Below are 22684 nucleotides of genomic sequence, written 5' to 3'. Positions count from 1 at the left end.
AATCCTAAATTGATCTTTGGTGCAAACTCTACAATTCAGTGTCTGAGAGGTCCCACTGATTAACATTTCCAATTAGAAAGTGCTGATTAATCCTTGCTGACAATTCTTACTGACTTGCACATTACTCACAGTGGCATCTCCATTATAGAGACATATAGGAACATAAGACTTAGGAGCAGGAGGGAGGCCATTCAGCCCTTCGGGTTTGTTACAGCATTCAATTAGATCATGGCTGATCTGGTTGTGGTCTCAACTCCACTTTCCTGTCTGTCCCCCATAACCCTTGACTCTGTTGTTTATCAATAATCTGTCTAACTCAGCTCTGAATACATTCAATGATCCAGCCCTCACTGCTTTCTGTAGAAAATAATTCTACATAACAATGACCCCTTGAGAGAACAACATTTCTTATCAACTCCGTCTTAAATGGTAGACCACATATTCTTAAACTGTGTCCGCTCGTTCTGTCTCTCACAAGTGGAATCATCCTCCTGCTACCTACCCTATCAAATCCCCTCAGGATTTGAAGAAGAGTCATACGGAGTCGAAACGTTAACTGTGTCTTTATCTCCACAGATGCTGTCAGACCTGCTGAGATTTGGCAGCATTTTTTGTTTTTGTCCCCTTAGGATCTTATCTGTTTCATTATGATCACCTCTCATTTTTCTAAACTCCAATGGGTGAAGTTCAAATTTTCTTCAGAAGATAAGCCCCTCATCCCAGGGATGAGTTGAGTGAACCTTCTCTGAACTGTTTCAATGCAATTATATCTGTTTCTAATAAAGATACCACAGCTGTACACAATATTCCAGATGTGGTCTCACCAAGGCCCTGTACAGCTGCAGTAAAACTTACCTACTGTTATATTGCATTTTATATTGGTGAAATTTAATTATCAAGGGACATAAACAAAATAGTCGTGTTTTATAGGCTCATCAATGGAAGCTTCATCAATCAACGTTGATATTGCTGAATCTTGGAAGGTGCTGAGTTCAATCATTTCTGACACAGCAGCAACAACATTTGGGAAAGGTGGAACCCACAACAAAGACTGGTTTGAGACCTACTTAGCAGAGATGAATCTGTCATTGAAGCAAAAAGCAAAGCCTACCTGATTACAACATAAACCCAACAGCTAGAACACTGTGTAAATTGAAATTAGTTGACACAGTTGTTTAAAACACAGGAAGATAATGTGCAAATAAACACTGGATCAGCCCAGATCATGAAATCCAAACTGCCTGTGACAATGGAAATCTACGTGCTGTGTATGATGGGATCAGGAGGGCGCTTGGTCTGACCATCACCAAAGTTGTCCCCCTGAAATCAGTAGATGTTGAAGTTCTCACCGACAGAATTAAACCGATGTCCCGCTGGGGTGAACACGACTGTGAGCTGTACACCTGTCGGACAGACATCTCCCAGTCTCCGTTTGACTCTCTCCTGCAGCTTCCTTTCATGGTTGAGTTGGACGAGGAACCATCATCACTTGAGCTTGATAAGGCCATTGATTCCTTAGCAAGTGGCAAGACACCCAGCAAGGATAGAATTCCAGCTGAACTGCTCAAACCCAGAAAGTCTCATCCACTGTCGCACCTTCGTGACCTCCTCCTCCTCTATTGAAATTTCTTTCTCTTCTGCAGCTGATTTAAAGTTGCAGATTTTGATCCGAAGATTAAGTTGGGATTGATATTCAAAGTTAACTATTTTACTGCAGAAACAACTACAGCTGGGAGTCAGTGAATTAAGAGGCAAGATCCCAGACAGCGGTTCTTCAAGGTACACTGCAGGCCCGACAGCTCAATCAGCTCCACTCTCAGCTCAGGAGAGCTCAACAACTCATCATCCTGTCCACAGGGGAGATCTCCTGGTGCAGTGGGACCAACATTCGTGCTTTAACTAACACCACCAAAAAAAACTGGATTAATCAGTTAGTCTGATTGCTGTTTGTGGAAACTTACTGTGCACAAACTGGCTGTGGTGAAACAGAAACAACTTGGATTTATGTAATACCTTTTACGTAACAAAACGTGCCAAAGTGCTTCACAGGACTTTCATAAAGAAACATTTGACATCGACTGGCATGGGTCGATATTCAGGTCAATGGACAGAACCTTGATTGGAGAGGCAGATATTAACAAGTCTCTTTAATCAGGAGAGAGAGGTGGAGAGGTTTAGGGAGGAAATTCCGGAACTTTGCACCTAGGCACGGCCACCAATGGTGGAGTAATTAAAATCAGGGATGCTAAAGAGTACAGAATGAGATAGCACAGATATCTCAGTGGGTGTGTGACCGGAAGTTACATAGATTGGGAGGGACGATGCCATGGAGGGATTTGGAAACAAAGTTCCAAATTTTAAAATTGAGGCATTGCTTGAACAGGAGCCAATTGAGGTCAATAAGCACAGGGGTGATGAGTGAATGGAACTTGGTGTGAGAAAGCACATGGACAGCAGGGTTTTGGATGATCTCACATTTTCGTGTGGGTGTTGGGTGAATGTGAGGGGCCGGCCAGGAATGTATTGGAATTGTCAAGTTTAAAGGTAACACGGACATGGATGAGGGTTTGAACAGCAGATGAGCTGGGGGTGGGGTGGAGACAGGCGACGTTATGGAGATTGAAATATCTGGTGTTAGTGATGGTGCGGATATGTGGTCAGAAACTCATCTTGGGGTCAAATAAGACATCGAGATTGTGAACAGTGTGGTTCAACCTCAAGACAGTTCCCCGGGAGAGGGATGGACTCGGTAGTTAGGGAACAGAATTTGTAGTGGTGACCGAAGACAATGGCTTTGGTCTTCCCAATTTTTAATTGGAGGAAATTTCTGCTCATCCAGCATTGGATACACGAAAATCAGTTTGATAATTTAGTAACAGTGGAGGAATGGAGAGGGATGGTGGTGAGGTAGAGCTGGGCGTTGTCAGTGTACATGTGAAAACTAACACGGTGCTTTTTGATGATGCCACTGAGTGGCAGCATGGAGATGAGTAATAGGAGGGGCCAAGGATAGGTCCTTGGGGGACACCAAGTACAAGGACTTTGGAGAGGAAAGGGAGGTTGGAGATGGGCCGGTAGTTTGAAAAGATGGTCAGGTCAAGAGTTTATTCTTAGGATGGGTGATGATGATAGATTTGATGATGAGAGGGATATTACCAGGAGAGAAACATTAACAATATCAGCTAACATGGGGAAATTGGATAATCAGCAGTTTAGTAAGCATAAGGTCAAGGGAGCAGAAGGAGGGCCTCATGGACAAGATGAGCACTGAGAGGACATGAGGGAAGATGGGAGAGAAACTGGAGAAAGATGTGGGTTCAGGGCTCAGACAAGAAGGAACCTTAGAGACAGTTTGTCCCGGTGGGCTAGTGGGAGGGAGGGAAGCAGCAGAGGCAGCTGATCGGATTGTCTCAATCTTAGTAACAAAGAAGCTCCATTAACTCCTCACACTTGTTGTTGGAGATGACAGGGGAGAAGCAGAGTATTGGAGATATTAAAAAGATTCAACATACCTTGTATTTCACACCATGTTGATTTAATTGATTTGTATGAACAATATTAGCCTCTATAACAGGGCTGGAGTTTATTAACATCAGCAGAAACAGAACCCAATGAACATGGTTCCATCCAGGATGAGATTAACTACAGTAATTGGATTTTGCTGTTACTTGTCAACTCGCTGGTGTCTCAGCAGCACAAATGACTGAGTGAATCACTTTCCACACACAGACCAGCTGACTGGTCTCTCCCCAGTGTGAACTCGGTGGTATTTCTGTGGGTAGGTTCTATTAATGAATCCCTTCCTACAGTCAGGGCAAGTGAGCAGCCCCTTCCCCAGTGTGAATTCGCTGGTGTCTCAGCAGGTTGGATGACTGAGTAAATCCCTTCCCACACATGGAACAGGTGAACGGTCTCTCCCCGGTGTGACTGCGCTGATGTACATTGAGGTCAGATGATCGCCTGAACCCAGTCCTGCAGTGAGAGCACCTGAATGGTCTGTCATCAGTGTGAACACGTTGATGTAAGATCAGGTCCTGGTGACTTTCATAGCACTTCCTGCAGACTGAGCATGTCAACTGTCTCTGGTCTGAGTGAACCAGCTGATTTCTCAGTAGGTGGGATGACCTAGTGAATCCCTTCCTACACTCAGAGCAGGTGTACGGTCTCTCCCCAGTGTGAACTCGCTGGTGTGTCAGCAGGTCGAATGATCGAGTGAATCCCTTGCCACATTTTGAGCAGGTGAATGGTCTCTCCCCATTGTGAATTTGCTGGTGTGTATGCAGGATCATTGAAGTAATGACTCCCATCCCACACTCAGAGCAGGTGAATGGTCTCTCCCCGGTGTGAACTCTCTGGTGTGTCAGCAGGTTGGTTGAACTAATAAATCCCTTCCCACACTCGGAGCAGGTGAACGGTCTCTCCCCAGTGTGAACTCGCTGGTGTGTCAGCAGAGTGGATGACTGAGTAAATTACTTCCCACACTCAGGGCAGGTGAATGGCTTCTCCCCAGTGTGAGCGCGTTGATGAGTTTCCAGGTCAGACGGGTAATTGAGTCCCTTCCCACAGTCCCTGCACTTACACGGTTTCTCCCCAGCGTGAGCAGCGCTTTCTGCTTCCATGTTCAAAGGCTGATAATATTCAGGTCCTGATGAATCAAGTGACTCTCTCAGGTCTTGGTGTGAGTTTCCCAACAGCAAATCCTCCCCTTCTATTACCCTGTGAAACTGATTTAAAACAGAAAAAAGGTAGTGAGAGAGAACCCACAAAAACACAAAGGCAGGTTGTGAAATTGAGCTGAATGAATCTGGGAATTTGTGGGGCCGGCACTAGGAAAAAGTGACCATGAAAACTGCTGGATTGTCATAAAAACACAACGGTTCACTAATGTCCTTCAGGAAAGGGAACCTGCCACCCAGTCTGGGCCTGCACAAGATTGGGGCTTCTAGGGCAGGAGGGAGAAAGAGCGAGAGAGAAGTGAGAGATGCAGGAGAACCCTGACAGAATCTCCCAAACCCTCAAGCTCCACCACCTAGAAGGACCAGGATAGCAGATGTATGTGAACACCATCACCTCCAAGTTCCCCTCCAAGTCACACACCGTCCTGACTTGTCTGACATCCAGCACTGGATGAAAAGAAATTTCCTCCATTTAAACATTGGGAAGATTGAAGCCATTTTCTTCTGTCCCTGTTACAAACTCCACTCCTTAGACACCGACTCCATCCCTCTCCCTGACAACTGTCTGAGACTGAGCCAGAATGTTCACAACCATGGTGAAATATTTCACCCCAAGATGAGCTTCCAACCACATATCCACATCATCACCAAGATCGCCTATTTCCACCTCAGTAACATCGCCCGACTCCAGCCCAGTCTCAGCTCATCTGCTGCTGAAACTCTCATCCATTCCTTTGTTCCCCCTAGACTTAACTATTCAAACACATTCCTGGTCGCCCCCCATATTCAGCCTCCATGTAATCTTGATGTCATCCAAAACTCTGCTGCCCATGTGCTTACTCGCACCAAGTCTTTTTCACCGATCACTCCTGTGTTCACTGACCGACAACGGCTCCGGGTCAAGGAGAACCTAAATTATAAAAGTCTCATCCCTATTTTAAAGGCTGTGTTTGCTGCCGTTGTGCAAGCGCAGTTGTTCTGTTATTCTCTGTCTTCATAGGGTTAATCTCTCGTCCTCCTCAGACTCAAGTCACCACTGCAGACTCACCGCGACGAAACTCAGACTGACCTGGTTACAGTGTCCATCAATCAGCCAATTCAGAACTCAGTCAACAGCAGAGAGCTTTGATTGTACATTCCTAATCTCTAATGCTTTTTCTTTAAAACACATGCTGTTCTTTGAAATGTCTTGGAAAGTTTTATTCCGTTAAACACAAATTCTTGTTGTTGATTTGGACACATGCCACTGTTCCTCCATCATAGCTGGGTGAATAACCTGTAACTCCTTATCTAACAGCATTGTGGGAGCACCTTCACCACACGGACTGCAGCGGTTCAAGAAGGTCAAACATCATCTTCTCCACAGACAACTGGGGATTTACAATATTTGCTGGTCTGGTTAGTGAAAGGGCAGGGGAGTGGGACTAGCTCACTTGCTCTTGCAGAGAGCCAGCATGGGCACGATGGGCTGAATGGCCTCCATCTGTATTGTAATCATTCAATGATTCTATGACTCGATGAGGAAGGACCTACACTGGAGGCCAGGGACCAACTTCTGTAACCAACACCCACCCTCATACAAACTGGCTCTTAATTGGTCCGTCTGTGTTTCTAGACTTGGTTCTGTGAGCAACGCCTGCAATAAAATAATAGCAAAATACTGCAGCTGCTGGAAATCTGAAATAAAAAGAGAAAATTCTGGAAATACTCAGCAGATCAGGTAGTATCTGTGGAGAGAAAGAAACAGAGTTAACATTTCAGGGTGTGCAGAATGGATTACAGGGAATAAAAATGGTGCAGAATTTGATGGTCAATATAAGCTCAGAAGTGGATTATAGCACAGGAAAAACAATTCCTGACTGTGAAAGATACTGTGGGAAGATGAAGCTGGTAAGACAGCAGCACATGGTCTGGGGATGGGTAGCTGTGGAAACCTTATTTGGACACAATCAACAGAAGTAACAGTTAAATGCCAAACACAGCTAAAATGCACCCAGTATTAGAGACAGAGGAAGTTAGACAATGGCAGAGAGGTGATCAGGGAGGGCAGAGGTGAAACAGAGCAAAAGATGGACATGGATTCAGATCCACAGTAAAGGAGCCACACTAGCCCCAGAGCGATGGAACCTCTAAAAGATAACAGAGCAGAGAATTAAAAGCTCCAAATTGTAGATGAATGGTCAAAAATACTCAACTTTGAAACAATTTCAGTTTTCAACTTTAAACTCTCCTGCTGGATTCTGCAGCTAGAAAGATATCAGAAGCACTGGAGTCAGAGAAAAATCTCCCAGTTGAGGAAATACCCGGGGAGCGGGATGATATCACCATGTAATTGTCGATGTGTGATGATGTCACAGTGTAATTGTCGATGTGTGATGATGTCACAGACACAGAACATCTGGGTCTCTGCAAACCAGTGATCATCACACATTATTAAGGATGGGAGGGTCCTTGAGAGGGGGCAGAGGAGATTTATCAGAATGGGTCGAGGGATGAGGAATTTTAATTGCAAGGTTAGGTTGGACAAACTGGGATTGTTCTCCTTCGAGCAAAGTAGATTGAGGGAAGTTTTAACAAAAGGTGTACAAAATTATGAAATGGTAATTAAAGTAGTTAAAGAAAAGCTGTTCACAGTAGCAGATCATGAAAGGATTATGGGTCACAGATTTAAGATTTTGGGTAAGATATACAGGAGGTATGTGAGAAAGAAATGTTTGCACAGTGAGTGGTAATGACCTGGAACTCAATGCTTACACTCAGAGGCCGATAGAATCCAGGTCCTGAATTTTTATCCTGGACTGAGTATGGCAGGTTTGGGAAATGGTTCATACAGAGCATTAAAAAAGGAGGATCCAGGTCCTGATGAATTGAGTGACTCTGTCAGATCTCAACCGTCTGTAAATGTTCCCCTTCTAACCCCCTGTAAAAGGAGTTTCCAAAATCCATCCCTGTCAGTCCAGGATACAAAATTCACAATATTCTCTCCTCCTGCTACCTGGACAAGGATGACCGCGCATGCGCCCTGCTGCACATTGCTCCCTATAAAGATGGCGGCCGTTACCCCGGGCCTGGCGAAGGGAGAAATCCAGACTTTTTCGACTCGTTCTCTGCAAACACAAGACCGGTACCTTGTTATTTGGGGTCTGCGGCCTGCACACTGTCTTTATGAAGCCTCCCTGTCCACTCCGCTGGCTCCATTCCTCCTCACACACCCACTAACTCTGTTAGTTTTCTCCACTCGACATTCTCTCACCCGCTCTAAGCAGCTTCAGTCATAGACCAGTCATGCGCATGCTCATGAAACGGGCCGCTCTGCGCATGCTCCCAGCACACTCCCTAATACGCATGTGTAAGGAGCTCCTGTTGTGAGGATAGGGCACATTCTGGCCCCTGTTGAAGGCTGGGTAACCAGGCTGCCATTGAGAGGTCGTTTTTTGAATAGAAAATTATGTTTTGTGATCCGATGACGAACGAAGCCCAAGACCAAAATATAAAATTATTCAGTCAATTGGTATGACAAACAAAGTGCATGGGTACTCTGCCATAATACTGTCCCAGGTGTAAATAACTGCAGTAAAACTACCTACATTTAGATGTGAACTCACAGGAGTCTCAGTCGGCGGTGTGAAAAATTATTTTTTCTTCCCATACACAGAACATTTAAACTCCATCTTGTCAGTAAGAACGTGACAATTCAGCCGGTGAACAATCCTTTCACAATGTCATTTTACCCCTAAGTTCCAGGACCATTGTGCGTGGATTTGGGAGGTAAGCATGATTTTGGAGACGGAAGACTGGTCGGAGATTGGATGCGAATTGGGAGGGAGAGAAGCAGGAGAGGCAGCTGATCTCAATTGTCTCAAGATTCTCAAGATTGTCTCAATCTTAGTGACAAATAAGCTCCATGAGCTCCTCACACTTGTTGGAGGTGTGGATGCAGGAGACAAGGGACAGGGAGAGTCCGAAACAAGGACCAACTTGTGTTAGAGATGTTTTTAACAATTCAACATCCTCTGTGTTTGACAGAATGTTGATTTATTTGACCTTTATCCAGAATATTAAACAGACCCCAATGGGTATAGTTCATTCTTGTACATTATTAACAGCAAAATCCAATCACTGTAGTTCACTGTGAACTCGTTGATGTCTCGGCAGGTGGGATGACTGAATGCATATCTTCCCACACTCGGTGCAGGTGTATGGTCTCTCCCCAGTGTGAACTCGCTGGTGTGTCAGCAGAGTGGATGACTGAGTAAATCCCTTCCCACACTCAGGGCAGGCAAATGGCTTCTCCCCAGTGTGAGTGCGTCGATGAGTTTCCAGGTCAGACGGGTAATTGAATCCCTTCCCACAGTCCCCGTACTTACACGGTTTCTCCCCAGCAAATTGTTGTTGTTGATTTGGACATATAGCACTGTTCCTTCATCATCGCTGTGTGAATAACCTGTAACTCCTTACCTAACAGCATTGTGGGAGCACCTTCACCACACGGACTGCAGCGGTTCAAGAAGGTCAAACATCATCTTCTCCACAGGCAACTGGGGATTGGCAATATTTGCTGGTCTGGTTAGTGAAAGGGCAGGGGAGTGGGACTGGCTAATGTGTTCTTGCAGAGAGCCAGCATGGGCACAATGAGCTGAATGGCCTCCGTCTGTACTGTAATCATTCAGTGATTCTATGACTTGATGAGAAAGGACCTACACTGGAGGCCAGGGACCAACTTCTGTAACTGACACCCATCCTGATACAAACCAGCTCTTAATTGGTCCGTCTGTGTTTCTAGACTCGGTTCTGTGAGCAATGCCTGCAGTAAAATAATAGCAAAATACTGCAGCTGCTGGAAATCTGAAATAAAAAGAGCAAATGCTGGAAATACTCAGCAGGTCAGGCAATGTCTGTGGAGTTAACATTTCAGGGCGTGCACAATGGGGGAATAAAAATGGTGCAGAAGTTGATGGTCAATATAAGCTCAGAAGTGGAAGAGAAATGGACTATAGCACAGGAAAAACAATTCCTGACTGTGAAAGATACTGTGGGAAGATAAAGCTGGTAAGACAGCAGCACATGGTCAGGGGATGGGTAGCAGTGGAAACCTTATTTGGACAGAATCAGCAGAAGTAAAAGTTAAATGCCAAACGCAGCTAAAATGCACCCAGTATTAGAGACAGATGAAGGTAGACAATGGCAGAGAGGTGATCAGGGAGGGCAGAGGTGAAACAGAGCAAAAGATGGACATGGATTCAGATCCACAGTAAAGGAGCCACACTTGCCCCAGAGCGATAGAACCTCTACAGGATAACAGAGGAGAGAACTAAAAGCTCCAAAATGTAGATGAATGGTCAAAAACACTCAACTCTGAAACAATTTCAGTTTTCAACTTTAAAATCTCCTGCTGGAGCCTGCAGCTGGAAAGATATCAGAAGCACTGGAGTCAGAGAAAAATCTCCCAGTTGAGGAAATACCCGGGGAGCGGGGTGATGTCACCGTGTAATTGTCGATGTGTGATGATGTCACAGTGTAATTATCAATGTGTGATGATGTCACAGACACGAACACAGAACATCTGGGTCTGTGCAAACCAGTGATCACCACACATTATGAAGGATGGGAGGGTCCTTGAGATGGGGCAGAGGAGATTTACCACAATGGGTCGAGGGATGAGGGATTTTAGTTTCAATGTTGGGTTGGAGAAACTGGGATTGTTCTCCTTGGAGCAAAGTAGATTGAGGGAAGGTTTAACAAAAGGTGCACAAAATTAAGAAAGGTTTACGTAAAGTAGGTAAATTGTTCACAGTAGCAGATCATGAAAGGATTATGGGTCACAGATTTAAGATTTTGGGTAAAATGTACAGGAGGGACGTGAGAAAGAAATGTTTGCACAGTGAGTGGTCATAACCTGGTGCTCAATGCTTACACTCAGAGGCCGATAGAATCCACGTCCTGAATTTCTATCCTGGACTGAGTGTGGCAGGTTTGGGAAACGGTTTGTACAGAGCATTAAAACAAGAGCCAGGTTCGTTGTGAACTCGTTGGTGTCTCGGCAGGTGGGATGACTGAATGCGTATCTTCCCACACTCGGTGCAGGTGTACAGCTTCTCCCCAGTGTGAGAGTGCTTGTGTAGAGAGAAGTGGGATGATTGCCTGAACCCAGACCCATAAAGAAGGCATCTGAACGGTCTCTCTTCAGTATGAATACATTGCTGGTGGATCAGTTCCTGAGAACTTGTAAAGGACTTTCCACAGTCTTGAAATTTAAAAGCTCTCGTTGATGTGCAATCAGGTTGGATAAATTAATGAATCTCTTCCAACATAGCGCAGATGAATGGCCTCTCCCCAGTGTGTACTCGCTGGTGTGTCTGCAGTTGGGATAATGGAGTGAATCCCTTCTGACACTTTAAGCAGGTTAATGGCCTCCCCCCAGTGTGAATGCTCCGATGAGTTTCCAATTTCGATGGGTAAATGAATTCCTTCCCAGTGTCAACATTTGCACAATTGCTTTCAGTTGTGACTGCATTTATGTTTTGAGCAGGCCAGATGATTGGCTGAAACCTCATCCACACACAGAACACTGTGAATGGTGCTTTCTTCTCCCATTTTCAAAATCCCACAATTCTCTGCGGCCCAGAAACCACACTGACCAATAGAGACGCCCTCTGAAGAAGGGTCATACAGACTCGAAACTGCTGTCAGGCATCGCAAGGGCCAGGGACATAAAAGTTCATTCACAAATGTTCCAAAAACAGATACATTATAATTGCCAGGAAAGGCTAAACAGCCTGAAGCTCTTTTCTCTAGAAAAGAGAAGGCTGAGAGATGACCTGATAGAAATAGGATAAAGAATGGAGTTGGTAGCTCAGGAATGAAAACAATGGCTTCAATCTTCCCAAAATTTAATTGGAGAAAATTTCTGCACATCCACAGTCTGAAAATTTAACAAAAGTGGAGAAGTGGAGAGAGGTGGTGGTGAGGCAGAGCTGGGCACTGTCAGTGTACACTTGATAACTGACACTGTGTTTTCAGATGATGTCGTTGTGGGGAGAATGTTGCTGAGAAATAAATGGAAGCCAAGGCTGGATCCTCTGGGGACACCAGAGGTAACTGTGGGAGTGGGAAGGGAAGACATTCCAAGTGATTCTCTGACTATGATTAGATAGAGAAGAATGGAACCAGGAGAGAGCAGTCCCACCCAGCTGGACGACAATGGAGAGGTGTTGGAGCAGAATGGTGTGGTCAAGCTTGTCAAAGCAGGTCAAGAAGGGATAGTTTCCCTTTGCCACGGTCACATAGGATGTCATTGGTGGATTTGATCTGAGCTGTTTCAGTGCAGTGGTAGGACAGAAACCTGATTGGATGGATTCAAGCAGGGAGTTCTGGGAAAGATGGAGACGGATTTGGGAGGTGGGAACACTTTTCAGGAGTTGAAAGAGGAACTGGGGGTTGAAGATGGGTCAATACTTTGCAAGGACAGTAGAGTTAAGTAATTGTCTTTTGAAGAAAGGGTGATGATTTGAAGGAGAGAGGGATAGTACCAGAACGGAGAGAACTGTGAACAATATCAGTGAACATGGGGAAGTTGGGTAATCAGTAGTTTAGTGGGAATAGGGTCGATGGAGCAGGAGGTGGGTCTCATGGACAAGATGACCACTGAGAGGGCAGGAAGGGAGATGGAAGAGAAGCTAATGAAAGATGTGGGTTCACGGCTTGGACAAGGTGGAACATTATAGAGACAGTTTGTCCCGGTGGGCTAGTGGAAGGGAGGGAAGCAGCAGAGGCAGCTGATCGGATTGTCTCAATCTTAGTGACAAAGAAGCTCCATGAGCTCCTCACACTTGTTGTTAGAGGTGAGGATGGAGGGGAGAGGGAGAGCCCTTCCTGAGAAACTAACTTGTGTTAGAGATATTAACAAGACTCAATATGCTATATTTAACACAAATATATTTTATTTGTCCTTATCCAGAATATTAGCCCCAATAACTGGGCTAGAGTTTATTAACATCAGCAGAAACAGACTACAATGAACAAGGTTCAGTCCTGGATGTGATTAACAGCAACATCCTGTTCGTTATTTGTGAACTCGCTGGTATCTCATCAGTTGGGATGACCAGGTGAATCCTTCCCACACTAGGAGCAGCTGAATGGCCTCTCTCAGTGTGAATTCGCTGGTGCTTCAGGAGGTCAGAGAACACAGTGAATCCCTTCCCACATACAGGACAGATGTACGGCCTCTCTCCAGCATGAATTCGCTGATGTCTCAGCAAGTGGGATGACTGTGTGAAGCCCTTCCCACAGTGGGAGCAGGTGAACTGTCTCTCCACAGTGTGAATTCGCTGGTGTCTCAACAGATCGGATAAATTAACGAATCCCTTCTCACACTCGGAGCAGATAAATGGTCTCTCCCCAGTGTGAACTCGCAGGTGTGTCAGCAGGTTGGATAACTGAGTGAATCGCTTCCCACACTCGGAGCAGGTGAACGGCCTCTCGCCAGTGTGAACTCTCTGGTGTATCAGCAGGTTTGACGACCGAGTGAATCTCTTCCCACACTCGGAGCAGGTGAATGGTCTCTCCCCAGAGTGAACTCTCTGGTGTGTCAGCAGGTGGGATGAATGACTGAATCCCTTCCCACACTCGGAGCAGGTAAATGGCCTCTCACCAGTGTGAACTCGCTGGTGTGTCAGCAGGTTGGATAACTGAGTGAATGCCTTCCCACACTCAGAGCAGGTAAATGGCCTCTCCCCAGTGTGAACTCTCTGGTGTGTCAGCAGGTAGGATAACTGAATGAATCCCTTCCCACACTCGGAGCAGGTAAATGGCATCCCCCCAGAGTGAATTCGCTGGTGCCTCAGCAGGTTGGATGCCCGAGTGAATCCCTTTCCACACTCGGAGCAGGTGAACGGCCTCTCTTCAGTGTGAATGAGCTGGTGTCTCAGGAGGGTGGATGAATCAACAAATCCTTTCTCACATACAGAACAAGTGAAAGGCCTCTCCCCAGTGTGAGTGCGCTGGTGAGTATCCAGCCTGGATGGATAATTGAATCCTTTCCCACAGTCCCCACATTTCCATCGTTTCTCTCCAGTGTGACTGTGCTTGTGTTTTGACAGGTCAGATGATCGACTGAAACCTCGTTCACACACAGAACACGTGTACGGTTTCTCCCCACGGTGAACGGTGATTTTATCTTTCATGCTTAAAATCCGATGAAATTCAGGTTTTGACTAATTGTGCGACACCGTCAGATTCTGATGAAATGCTGGGTTTCCCGATTGAAAATCCTGAGGAAATAGTTTAAACAGACAAAAGTGAATGAGAGAGAAACCACAATATCACAAAAACAGGTTGTGAAATTGAAGTGAATGAACCTGGGAATTTGTGGGGCCGGTACCAGGAAAAAGTGACCATGAAAACAGCTGGATTGTAATATAAACCCAACTGGTTCACTAATGTCCTTCAGGGAAGGGAACCTGCCAACTGGTCAGGGACTATACAAAATACCAGCATCTACTGGGGGAAATAGAGAGGGAGATGGGAGAGGCAGGGGGTGAAGGAAAGGGATTTTATGCATCTACAATTCCACCAACATCTCCCAAACCCTCATCCTGCACCCCCTAAATGGACCAGGGTAGCAGGTGTATGTGAACACCATCACCTCCAAGTTCCCCTCCAAGTCACACACCATCCTGACTTGTCTGACATCCAGCACTGGATGAACAGAAATTTCCTCCATTTAAATATTAGGAAGATTGAAGCCATTGAGTTCAGTCCCCTCTATAAACTCCACTCCCTGAGCATCAATGCCGTCCATCTCTCTGACAACTCTGAGGCTGAACCACTGTTCACAATCTTGGTATCATATTTCACCCCAGGCTGAGCTTCTGACTATACATCACTAAGACCGCCTATTTCCACCTCAGTCATTTTGTGTAACTTCATCTGCTGCTGAATCTCACCCATTCCTTTGTTCCCTCTAAACTGGACTATTCCTAGCCACCCACATAAAGATGAGGTCATTAAAAGCTCTGCTTCCCATGTCCTTGCTCTGCACGGCCGGATCTGAAATTTAAAAGATAAAACACTGAAAATATTGAACAGGTCAGGCCGCATCAATCGAGTGAGAAACAGAGCTTGGCCGTGAGACTGTCAGAAAAATCTCAGCGACAGTCACTGACTAATGTGGCCATAGTTCCCACTATTCTATGCGTCCAAGGGACCGCTCTATCTAAAAGTTGTTCATCATTTGCGAATTGAATGTCGGTTGTCGGAATCTGCAGATGACAACAATCCTATAATTCCAGCTAAGAAGGTGAAGAACTGCAGCAAAATACAGGAAGACATAAACAGCCTGGCTGATTGCACGGATAAATGGAAAATTAAATTCAAAATAGTAGAATGAGGGCGGACTGGGCTCCTGTATTTGAGACAGACCGTATTCTACCTCAGAGCATTCTGGGTAGCATCACCCACCATTACTGCAGAACAATAAGCCTTCCTTCAGCGCTTGCGCACCCACACTAGGGCCGAGACTAACAACCATTCCGCATCCAGAATCACCGCAACCTGCAGCTTGGAACTGGGAGTGGGAGAAGCGGGAAGAATGAGGAGAAACAATATAATCTAACACTCACAGCAACCTCCAATCCACCTCCATTCCCGGGATAGTGAGACAGAGTTTAGAAACACTCACCAACACGACTCCAGTGAAACTTCCACGAGGAAAAGAGGGAGCAGTGACTGTGCCTGCTCTGATATAGCCCCAGACCTGTCACTCAAACCCCCCAACTCCGCCCAGTTCACAGCTCAACCTACCAGCTTGCAGCTTCCTGCACCTTGACCCCCGCCCAGCCCAGGTGTGGGACAGTCCAAGGTGAGTCGTTTGTGTAACCAGGGGAGTGGGGGAGGGGTGACCTCCCGCCCTTTGTTTTGTCCCAAATGGTTCCATTCTCCCCTCCCCCAGGGCCCTCTACACACTGCATGCAAATGGCTGATGGACCTTGGAGATCCTCACTGACCTGCACAGGTACATTATCCTGTACCCCACTCATGAATCACTCTGTGAACAAGTTGTTTTACTTTTTTTTCTGCTACCCCTTCATGTAAACTTCTTGTTACATACAGATCTTGTTCAATCTTGGTTAATCACAGGCTCTGGGAAAAGGGAGGGAGGTGGCACCAGGTAAATTGTTCCTTCAGTGGGCCAACACAGGCATGACCCACCGAGCGGTCTCCTCTGTGCTGTAACCATTCTATGATTCTCTGATGTATCTGGATGAAAATCTGGAATTAAAATTCTAATGATGACCACAAAACCATTGCCGATTGTCATGAAAACCCATCTGGTTCACTAACGTCATTTAGGGAAGCAAATGTGCTGTCCTTACCTGGACTGGCCTACATGACCAGACCCACATTAATGTGGTTGACTCTTAAATGTCCAGAGGACAAGGGGAATTAGGGATGGGCAATAAATGCTGGCTTAGCCAGCGACACTCACATCCCATGAACGAATAAAAAAAAACCCCTTTTGTCAGTTAACCTCTCCCAACCTGCAGCCTTTCACAGTCCTTTCCTTCTGTTCTTCTTCCCACCTCCCCTCTTTCACTGGCTCACAGTCCTGAAACGTTAATTCTGTTTCCATCTCCATGGATTCTTTCAGATCTGCTGAGAGTTTCCAGTTTTTACTGTTTTTATTTCAGATTTTAGTAATCAATAAATTTATAATAATTGACACTAGCCCTCTCTGTGGCAATTGTCCGAGGCTGAACCAGACTGTTCACAAACATGGTGAAATATTTCACCCCAAGATGAGCTTCCAACCACATATCCACATCATCACCAAGACCGCCTATTTCCACCTCAGTGACATCACCCGACTCCACCCCAGTCTCAGCTCATCTGCTGCTGAAACTCTCATACATTCCTTTGTTAAGACTTAACTCTCCTAACGCACTCCTGGCCGGCCTCCTACATTCAACCTCACTGTAATATTGAGCTCATCCAAAACTCTGCTGCCCGTGTGCTTACTCGCACCCCTGTGCTCACTGAACTACAAAGGCTCCTGATTTATAACACATCTGTGAAACTCGTTGGAAAGGTCTAGTACACAAAAACATTCCATACAAATGCAAATTGTTGTTGTTGATTTGGACATATATCACTGTTCCTTCATCATCTCTGGGGGAATAACCTGTATCTCCTTACCGAACAGCATTGTGGGAGCACGTTCATCATACCACATGGACGGCAGCAGTTTAAGAAGGTCAAACATCACCTTCACAAGCAACTGGGGATTGGCAACATTTGCTGGTTTTGTTAATGAAAAGGCGAGGGAGAGGCTAACTGATTTGGTCTTGCAGAGAGCCAACAGGGGCACAACAGACTGAATGGCCTCCGTCTGTATTGTAATCATTCAATGATGCTATAACTTGATGAGAAAGGACCTACACTGGAGGCCAGGGACCAACTTCTGTAACCAACAGCCACCCTGATACAAACCGGCTCTTAATTGGTCTGTCTGTGTTTCTAGACTCGGTTCTGTGAGCAACGCCTGCAATAAAATAATAGCAAAATACTGCAGCTGCTGGAAATCTGAAATAAAAAGAGAAAATGCTGGAAATACTCAGCAGATCAGGCAGTATCTGTGGAGAGAGAAACAGAGTAAACATTTCAGGGAGCGCAGAATGAATTACTGGGAATAAAAATTATGCAGAATCTGATGATAAATATAAGCTCAGAGATGGAAGAGAGATGGACTATAGCACAGGAAAAACAATTCCTGACTATGAAAGACATGGTGGGAAGCTATAGCTGGTAAGCCAGCAGCACATGGTCAGCGCAGCAGTTGGCAGAAGTAACAGGAAAATACTAAACAGAGCTAAAATACACCCATTATTAGAGACAGAAGAAGTTAGACAACAGCAGAGAGGTGATCAGGAAGGGCAGAGGTGGAACAGAGCAATGGATGGACACAGAATCAGATCCACAGTAAAGGAGTCACACCAGCCGCAGAGCTGTCGGACCTCACACAGATAACAGAGCAGAGGACTAAAAGCTCCAAATTGTAGATGAATGGTCAAAACTACTCATCTCTCAAACAATTTAACTCTTTTCAGCTTTGGAAATTCCTGCTGGAGCCTGCAGCTGGAAAGATATCAGAAGCACTGGAGTCATAGAAAAATCTCCCAGTTGAGGAAATACCCGGGGAGCGGGGTGATGTCACCGTGTAATTGTTGATGTGTGCTGATGTCACCGTGCAATTGTCGATGTGTGATGATGTCACACACACGAACACAGAACATCTGGGTCTGTGCAAACCAGTGATCATCACACATGATGAAGGATGTGAGGGTCCTTGAGAGGGTGTGGAGGAGACTTACCAGAATGGTTCAAGGGGTGAAGGATTTTAGATTAGTTTGGAGAAACTGGTGTTGTTCTCCTTGGAGCAAAGTAGATTGAGGGGAAATTTGATAGAGGTGTACAAGTTTATGATTGGTTTACATGAGGTAGTTATAGAAAAGCTGTTCACATTATCTGAGCATAAAAGGGTTATGGGACACAGATTTAAGATATGAGGTAAGATTTACAGGGGGGGGTGTGAGGAAGAAATTTTACACAGTGAATGATAATGACCTGAAACTCATTAGTTACTCTCAAAGGCCGAAAATATCCAAGTCCTGATGAATCAAGTGAGTCTGTCAGATCTTGATCTGATGTTTGGTTTGAGTTTCCCATCAGCAAATCCTTCCCAGTTAATATCCTATGAAAAGATTACAAAACTATCAGTCCAGGACAGAGATTGATAAGAGAGAAAAATTTCTCGTGGTTTGAGTTTGCTGTGTGTAAATCCTCCCCTTCACACTCCCTGTAAAAGGAGTTTCCAAAATCCATCCCTGTCAGTCCAGGGTAGAAATTCACAACATTCTGTGGAGGCCAGGTCATTGAGTATATTTAAGACCGAGGTAGATAGGTTCATGATTGGTAAGGGGATCAAAGGTTACGGGGAGAAGGAGAAAATTGGGGTTGAGAAACTTATCAGCCATGATTGAATGGCGGAGCAGACTCGATGGGTCGAATGGCCTAATTTCTGCTCCTATGTCTTAAGGTCTTATTCTCTCCTCCTGCTACCTGACCAGGATGATTGCGCATGCGCCCTGCTGCTCAGCCGCTCCCCCGGGCCGAGCAGAGGGAGAGATCCAGCCATTTCCGGTCTGTTCGCTGCAAACGCGGGGCCGGTAGTTTCTTATTAAGGCTCTGCGGCCTGTACCAACTGTTTATGAAGCCTCCCTGTCCACTCTGTTGGCTCCATTCTTCCCGTCCACCTAATAACTCTGTTATTCTGCTGCAGTCGCCATTTTCTTACCCTCTCAGCGGCTCCAGACACGGACAGCTCTGCGCATGCTCAGACAGGAGACCGCAATGCGCAGGTGCGAATCAGATTCCGCAATGCGCATGCGTAATACCCTGGCGCTCTGGGAGGATGCAATTGCATATACAATAAATTTTTATGAGCCGATGGTAATTGCAGCTTTAAGGTCAAGATATAAAATTATACAATCAATTGATATAATAAATTGCATCGGCCTCTACCATACTTCTGTTCTAGGTGTAATTAACAACAGAACAAACCCCTACAGTTAGATGTGAATTCACTGGATTCTTCGCAGGTGAGGTGAAGAAGTGATTTCTCCTTCCATACACCAAACATTTAAACTCCGTCTTGTCAGTCAGAATGTGCCTATTGCGGAGCAAATCCTTTGAACTTTTATAGCTGGATTGTTCACTGGAGGTCAAACTGAGTAAATGCCTTCGGACACATGAAATCTCTGAATTTTCACCATCAGATGTGACTGCTGCTGTGTCAACTAATCAGATGATCGAGTAAACCTTTTTTTCCATAATTAGCTGCTGAATGATGTTTTCACAGTGTGACTGTACCTAGGCGTGTCCAACACAGACTTGGATCTCTAATCCTCCTGGCAATGGGCTCTGCATTATCATCTGAAGAAAAAAGGAAAGCGATGCTCTAAATCTGAAATAAAAACAGAACATTTTCGAATTCTAAACAGGTCTGGTAGTGTCTGTGGAGAAAGAGACATAGTTTTCATTTCAGGTCTGTGACTGGTCAGCAGAACTGTACTGAATCAGTGCACAGACCTGAAAATATAACTCTGGTTCTCACTCCACAGAAATTCCCAGATTTGCTGAGTATTTCCATTATTTTCTGCTTTTATCTCTGGTTAAAGACGTTGCTTCTGAATTGGACATTGGGTTTCCTGTTAACCAACTTTTATTTATTCTTGTCTATCCGCAAGTAGAAACATCTTCCAAACCCTTTTGGAATATTAAAGGCTTCGATCAGGTCATTCCCTCACTCTGTTTTCTAGAGAAAACCTATTTAATCAGTTCAATCGTTGTTGAATGTTAAAAGTTTTCAGTTTTAACATCACTCCAGTAAATCTTTCTTGTACCTTCTCCGGTGCTTCTAGATCCATCTCATAATATGGAGACAGAGCTAATCTGAGTATCAAACTGATAATTGCTCCCAAATGCCTGTAAATTGGAAGGATCAGCATTGCAGTGGGAGAGAGGAACATGGTTACAAGCTGTTATTCACCAACCTCTATTTTGGCCATTTTCCCATCTGCAGAACTTAAAATGAAATGAACACATCCAATAAAAAGATTTAGAAAGTTGGTGTTAGTTTTGTTTGTGACTCATTCACTCGGGTATTCAGTAAATGCTGCTCGGAGGTTAGGGACTGGGATATAATACATTTGCATTTCCTGAGCCTATGTTCGGTGAATTGGGAAGTTTGGCCCGGGTTGGAGTGACTTGTGTCCCAGGAACGGGCAGTAACCCACTGATTGAAGCTGCAGTCGCCGCTTTCTGCTGGCAGCGGGTGACTGGAGAGTGCAGGGCTGGAATATTACTGCTTTTCTGCTTTCCCCTATCTCACTCACTGTGGAGCTAAGGAAGAATGAATACCTGATGGGTTTGTTTGAATCCAATAGTTCTATAGATTTCGAAAGCGCTCGATGTAGGCCTAAATGTCTTTTTCATTATGTTGCAGATTCGTGAACATTGACCAGGACACATGGCTGTGAGATCAAGCACCTCCTCATTTTCCTCAGTCGAAATATACAATCTAATTCCCCTTGCTGTACAACCTGTTACAGAGATTGTTCTAGAAAAGAGGGAAAGGTTTGCTACAGCTATACAAAGCCCTGGTTAGATCACACCTGGAGGACTGTGCATAGTTCTAGGAGCGGCACCTTATTAAGGAACAATATTTGCCTTGAAAGTTTCAGTGGAGCCGCATTGATTAGGTTGTTGGGTTTTGGAAATTGGAAGTTGTACATCCGCAGCTTGTGGCACTATTTCACCTCACTGTTCACTTCATGTTCATGTCCAACACACTCGATGCTGTTAGTGGCTCTACGAGTCTTCTCTGTTTTGACTAAACATGCTATTATTTTGTAGGAGGAACGAGGAGAGACAGTATAAATTACAGGGTTCTGGAGAAAAGGTCGGGTAATGGCAGTGACAGGACAGGCAGAAGGCCCACTTTCCCTGTTGTAACCATTCTATGATTTTAAACAATTAATATTAACATGTTAGCAAGTTCTGTAGTTGTGGCCCAGTGTTTAAGGTGAATGGGTTTAAAATCCATTGGGGCCTCCTGACGTAGGTTCAAATCTTGCTGACTGTGCTTCTCGTTATTTCTGCTTGCCTGTAGAATTAATTCTCATTCAAATAGAAGAAAAGCCATCCAAACAAATCCATTTCTGTGTCAGTCTTCTACAAGCCTCCAGTCGGATATGAAATAAAAACTGAGCCAAGTTGGTGACATCTTGTTTTCTGGGAGTTCGTCTCTCCTTAGGCCTCTGTTACTCTCGGTGTATCCCTCTGTGTGTGTCAATGTGGTTCAGTTTCCCGAGGGGTTGAACACATTTTACCAGCACAAACTTTATTTACTTTCGTTGTGCAACTTCATGTTAAAATGTTACAAGGAAAAACTCTCAGGATAAAAGATGCAAGAGGAGTTTGTCTATTTCTCTGTATGTTAAACTGCAACAACAATTTATATTTATAAACCGCCTTTAACCCAATGAAATGTCACAAGGTGTTCCCCAGGATCATTATATTACAAAGTGTGACACCGAGTCACATATTCGGTCAGATGACTAAAAGCTCGGTCAAAGGCGAAGAACTGTATTAAAGGAGGAAACTATCGATTTCATGTTCCAGATAACAGCAATGGTTCTGCTCATTGGCTCATTGTGTTCAAACTGAACAGGCCATTTGGTCAGAGAAATTTATCTCTGGTGAAAGGGATCGGGAATGAAAAAAATGCCAAAATCAGCCTCCATGAGCCAAATTTCCAGCCCTGTTAGCAGCTTCTCTGATGGCCGACTGGTTAGGGTTCAGCACTTTTGCTGCCGCACCGCAGGTTTGATTCCCTGTCAGGGAATTGAGATTTACTGCCCTTGGGCGAACTGTTAAAACCAATGTTATTGTCTTCCAGTCTGAAAGCAACACAGAACAGCTCTGTCAGAGTCAGGGGAGTGAGAGTTAAAGTTTCACATCAGAGTTGGAAATGTTACACGTGCAACAAGTCGAGAATAAACCCACAGTCGGAGTGAGGGAGTGAAAATAAAAGAGAAGAGCTGTGATAGGTTACAACGCACTTACTATAGAGCTGGTGGTGCGAGGCAGAATATTATTCCTGTATTACCCATGTTACTTGTAGCTCTAATTTCCTGAGTTATTACAGTGCCCAACATTACCACTACAGTTTGGTGACCAATAAACAACTCCCACCAATGTTTGTTGCCTCTTGCTGTTTCTTAGCTCCACCAAAATTGATTCTACACCTTGATGCTTCAATCTAAGACCCTCTCTCATTAATGTACCGATCTTGTCGTTATTAACTGCGCGACCCCGCCTCCTTTCCCCTTTTGTCTATCCTTCCTAAATGACGAATACCCTTGAATATTCAGATCAATCACACTGCTCTT

At 44.9% G+C, this 22684-nt stretch overlaps 1 protein-coding gene across 1 annotated transcript in view; it reads left to right on the top strand.

Annotated features, from left to right (window-relative positions):
- LOC144698062 (uncharacterized) overlaps positions 1-22684 on the top strand; it is a 121742-nt gene that overhangs the window by 70470 nt on the left and 28588 nt on the right. Inside the window, 1 exon segment of the mRNA XM_078569991.1 lies at positions 19012-19090. Coding sequence (XP_078426117.1) covers positions 19012-19090 — 79 coding nt within the window.

Source organism: Cetorhinus maximus, chromosome 23 (assembly GCF_964194155.1).
Source record: "Cetorhinus maximus chromosome 23, sCetMax3.hap1.1, whole genome shotgun sequence".
Classification (NCBI taxonomy): Eukaryota; Metazoa; Chordata; class Chondrichthyes; order Lamniformes; family Cetorhinidae; genus Cetorhinus; species Cetorhinus maximus.
Note: the sequence above shows the minus strand (reverse complement) of the source record. Positions and strands in the feature narration are given on the sequence as shown.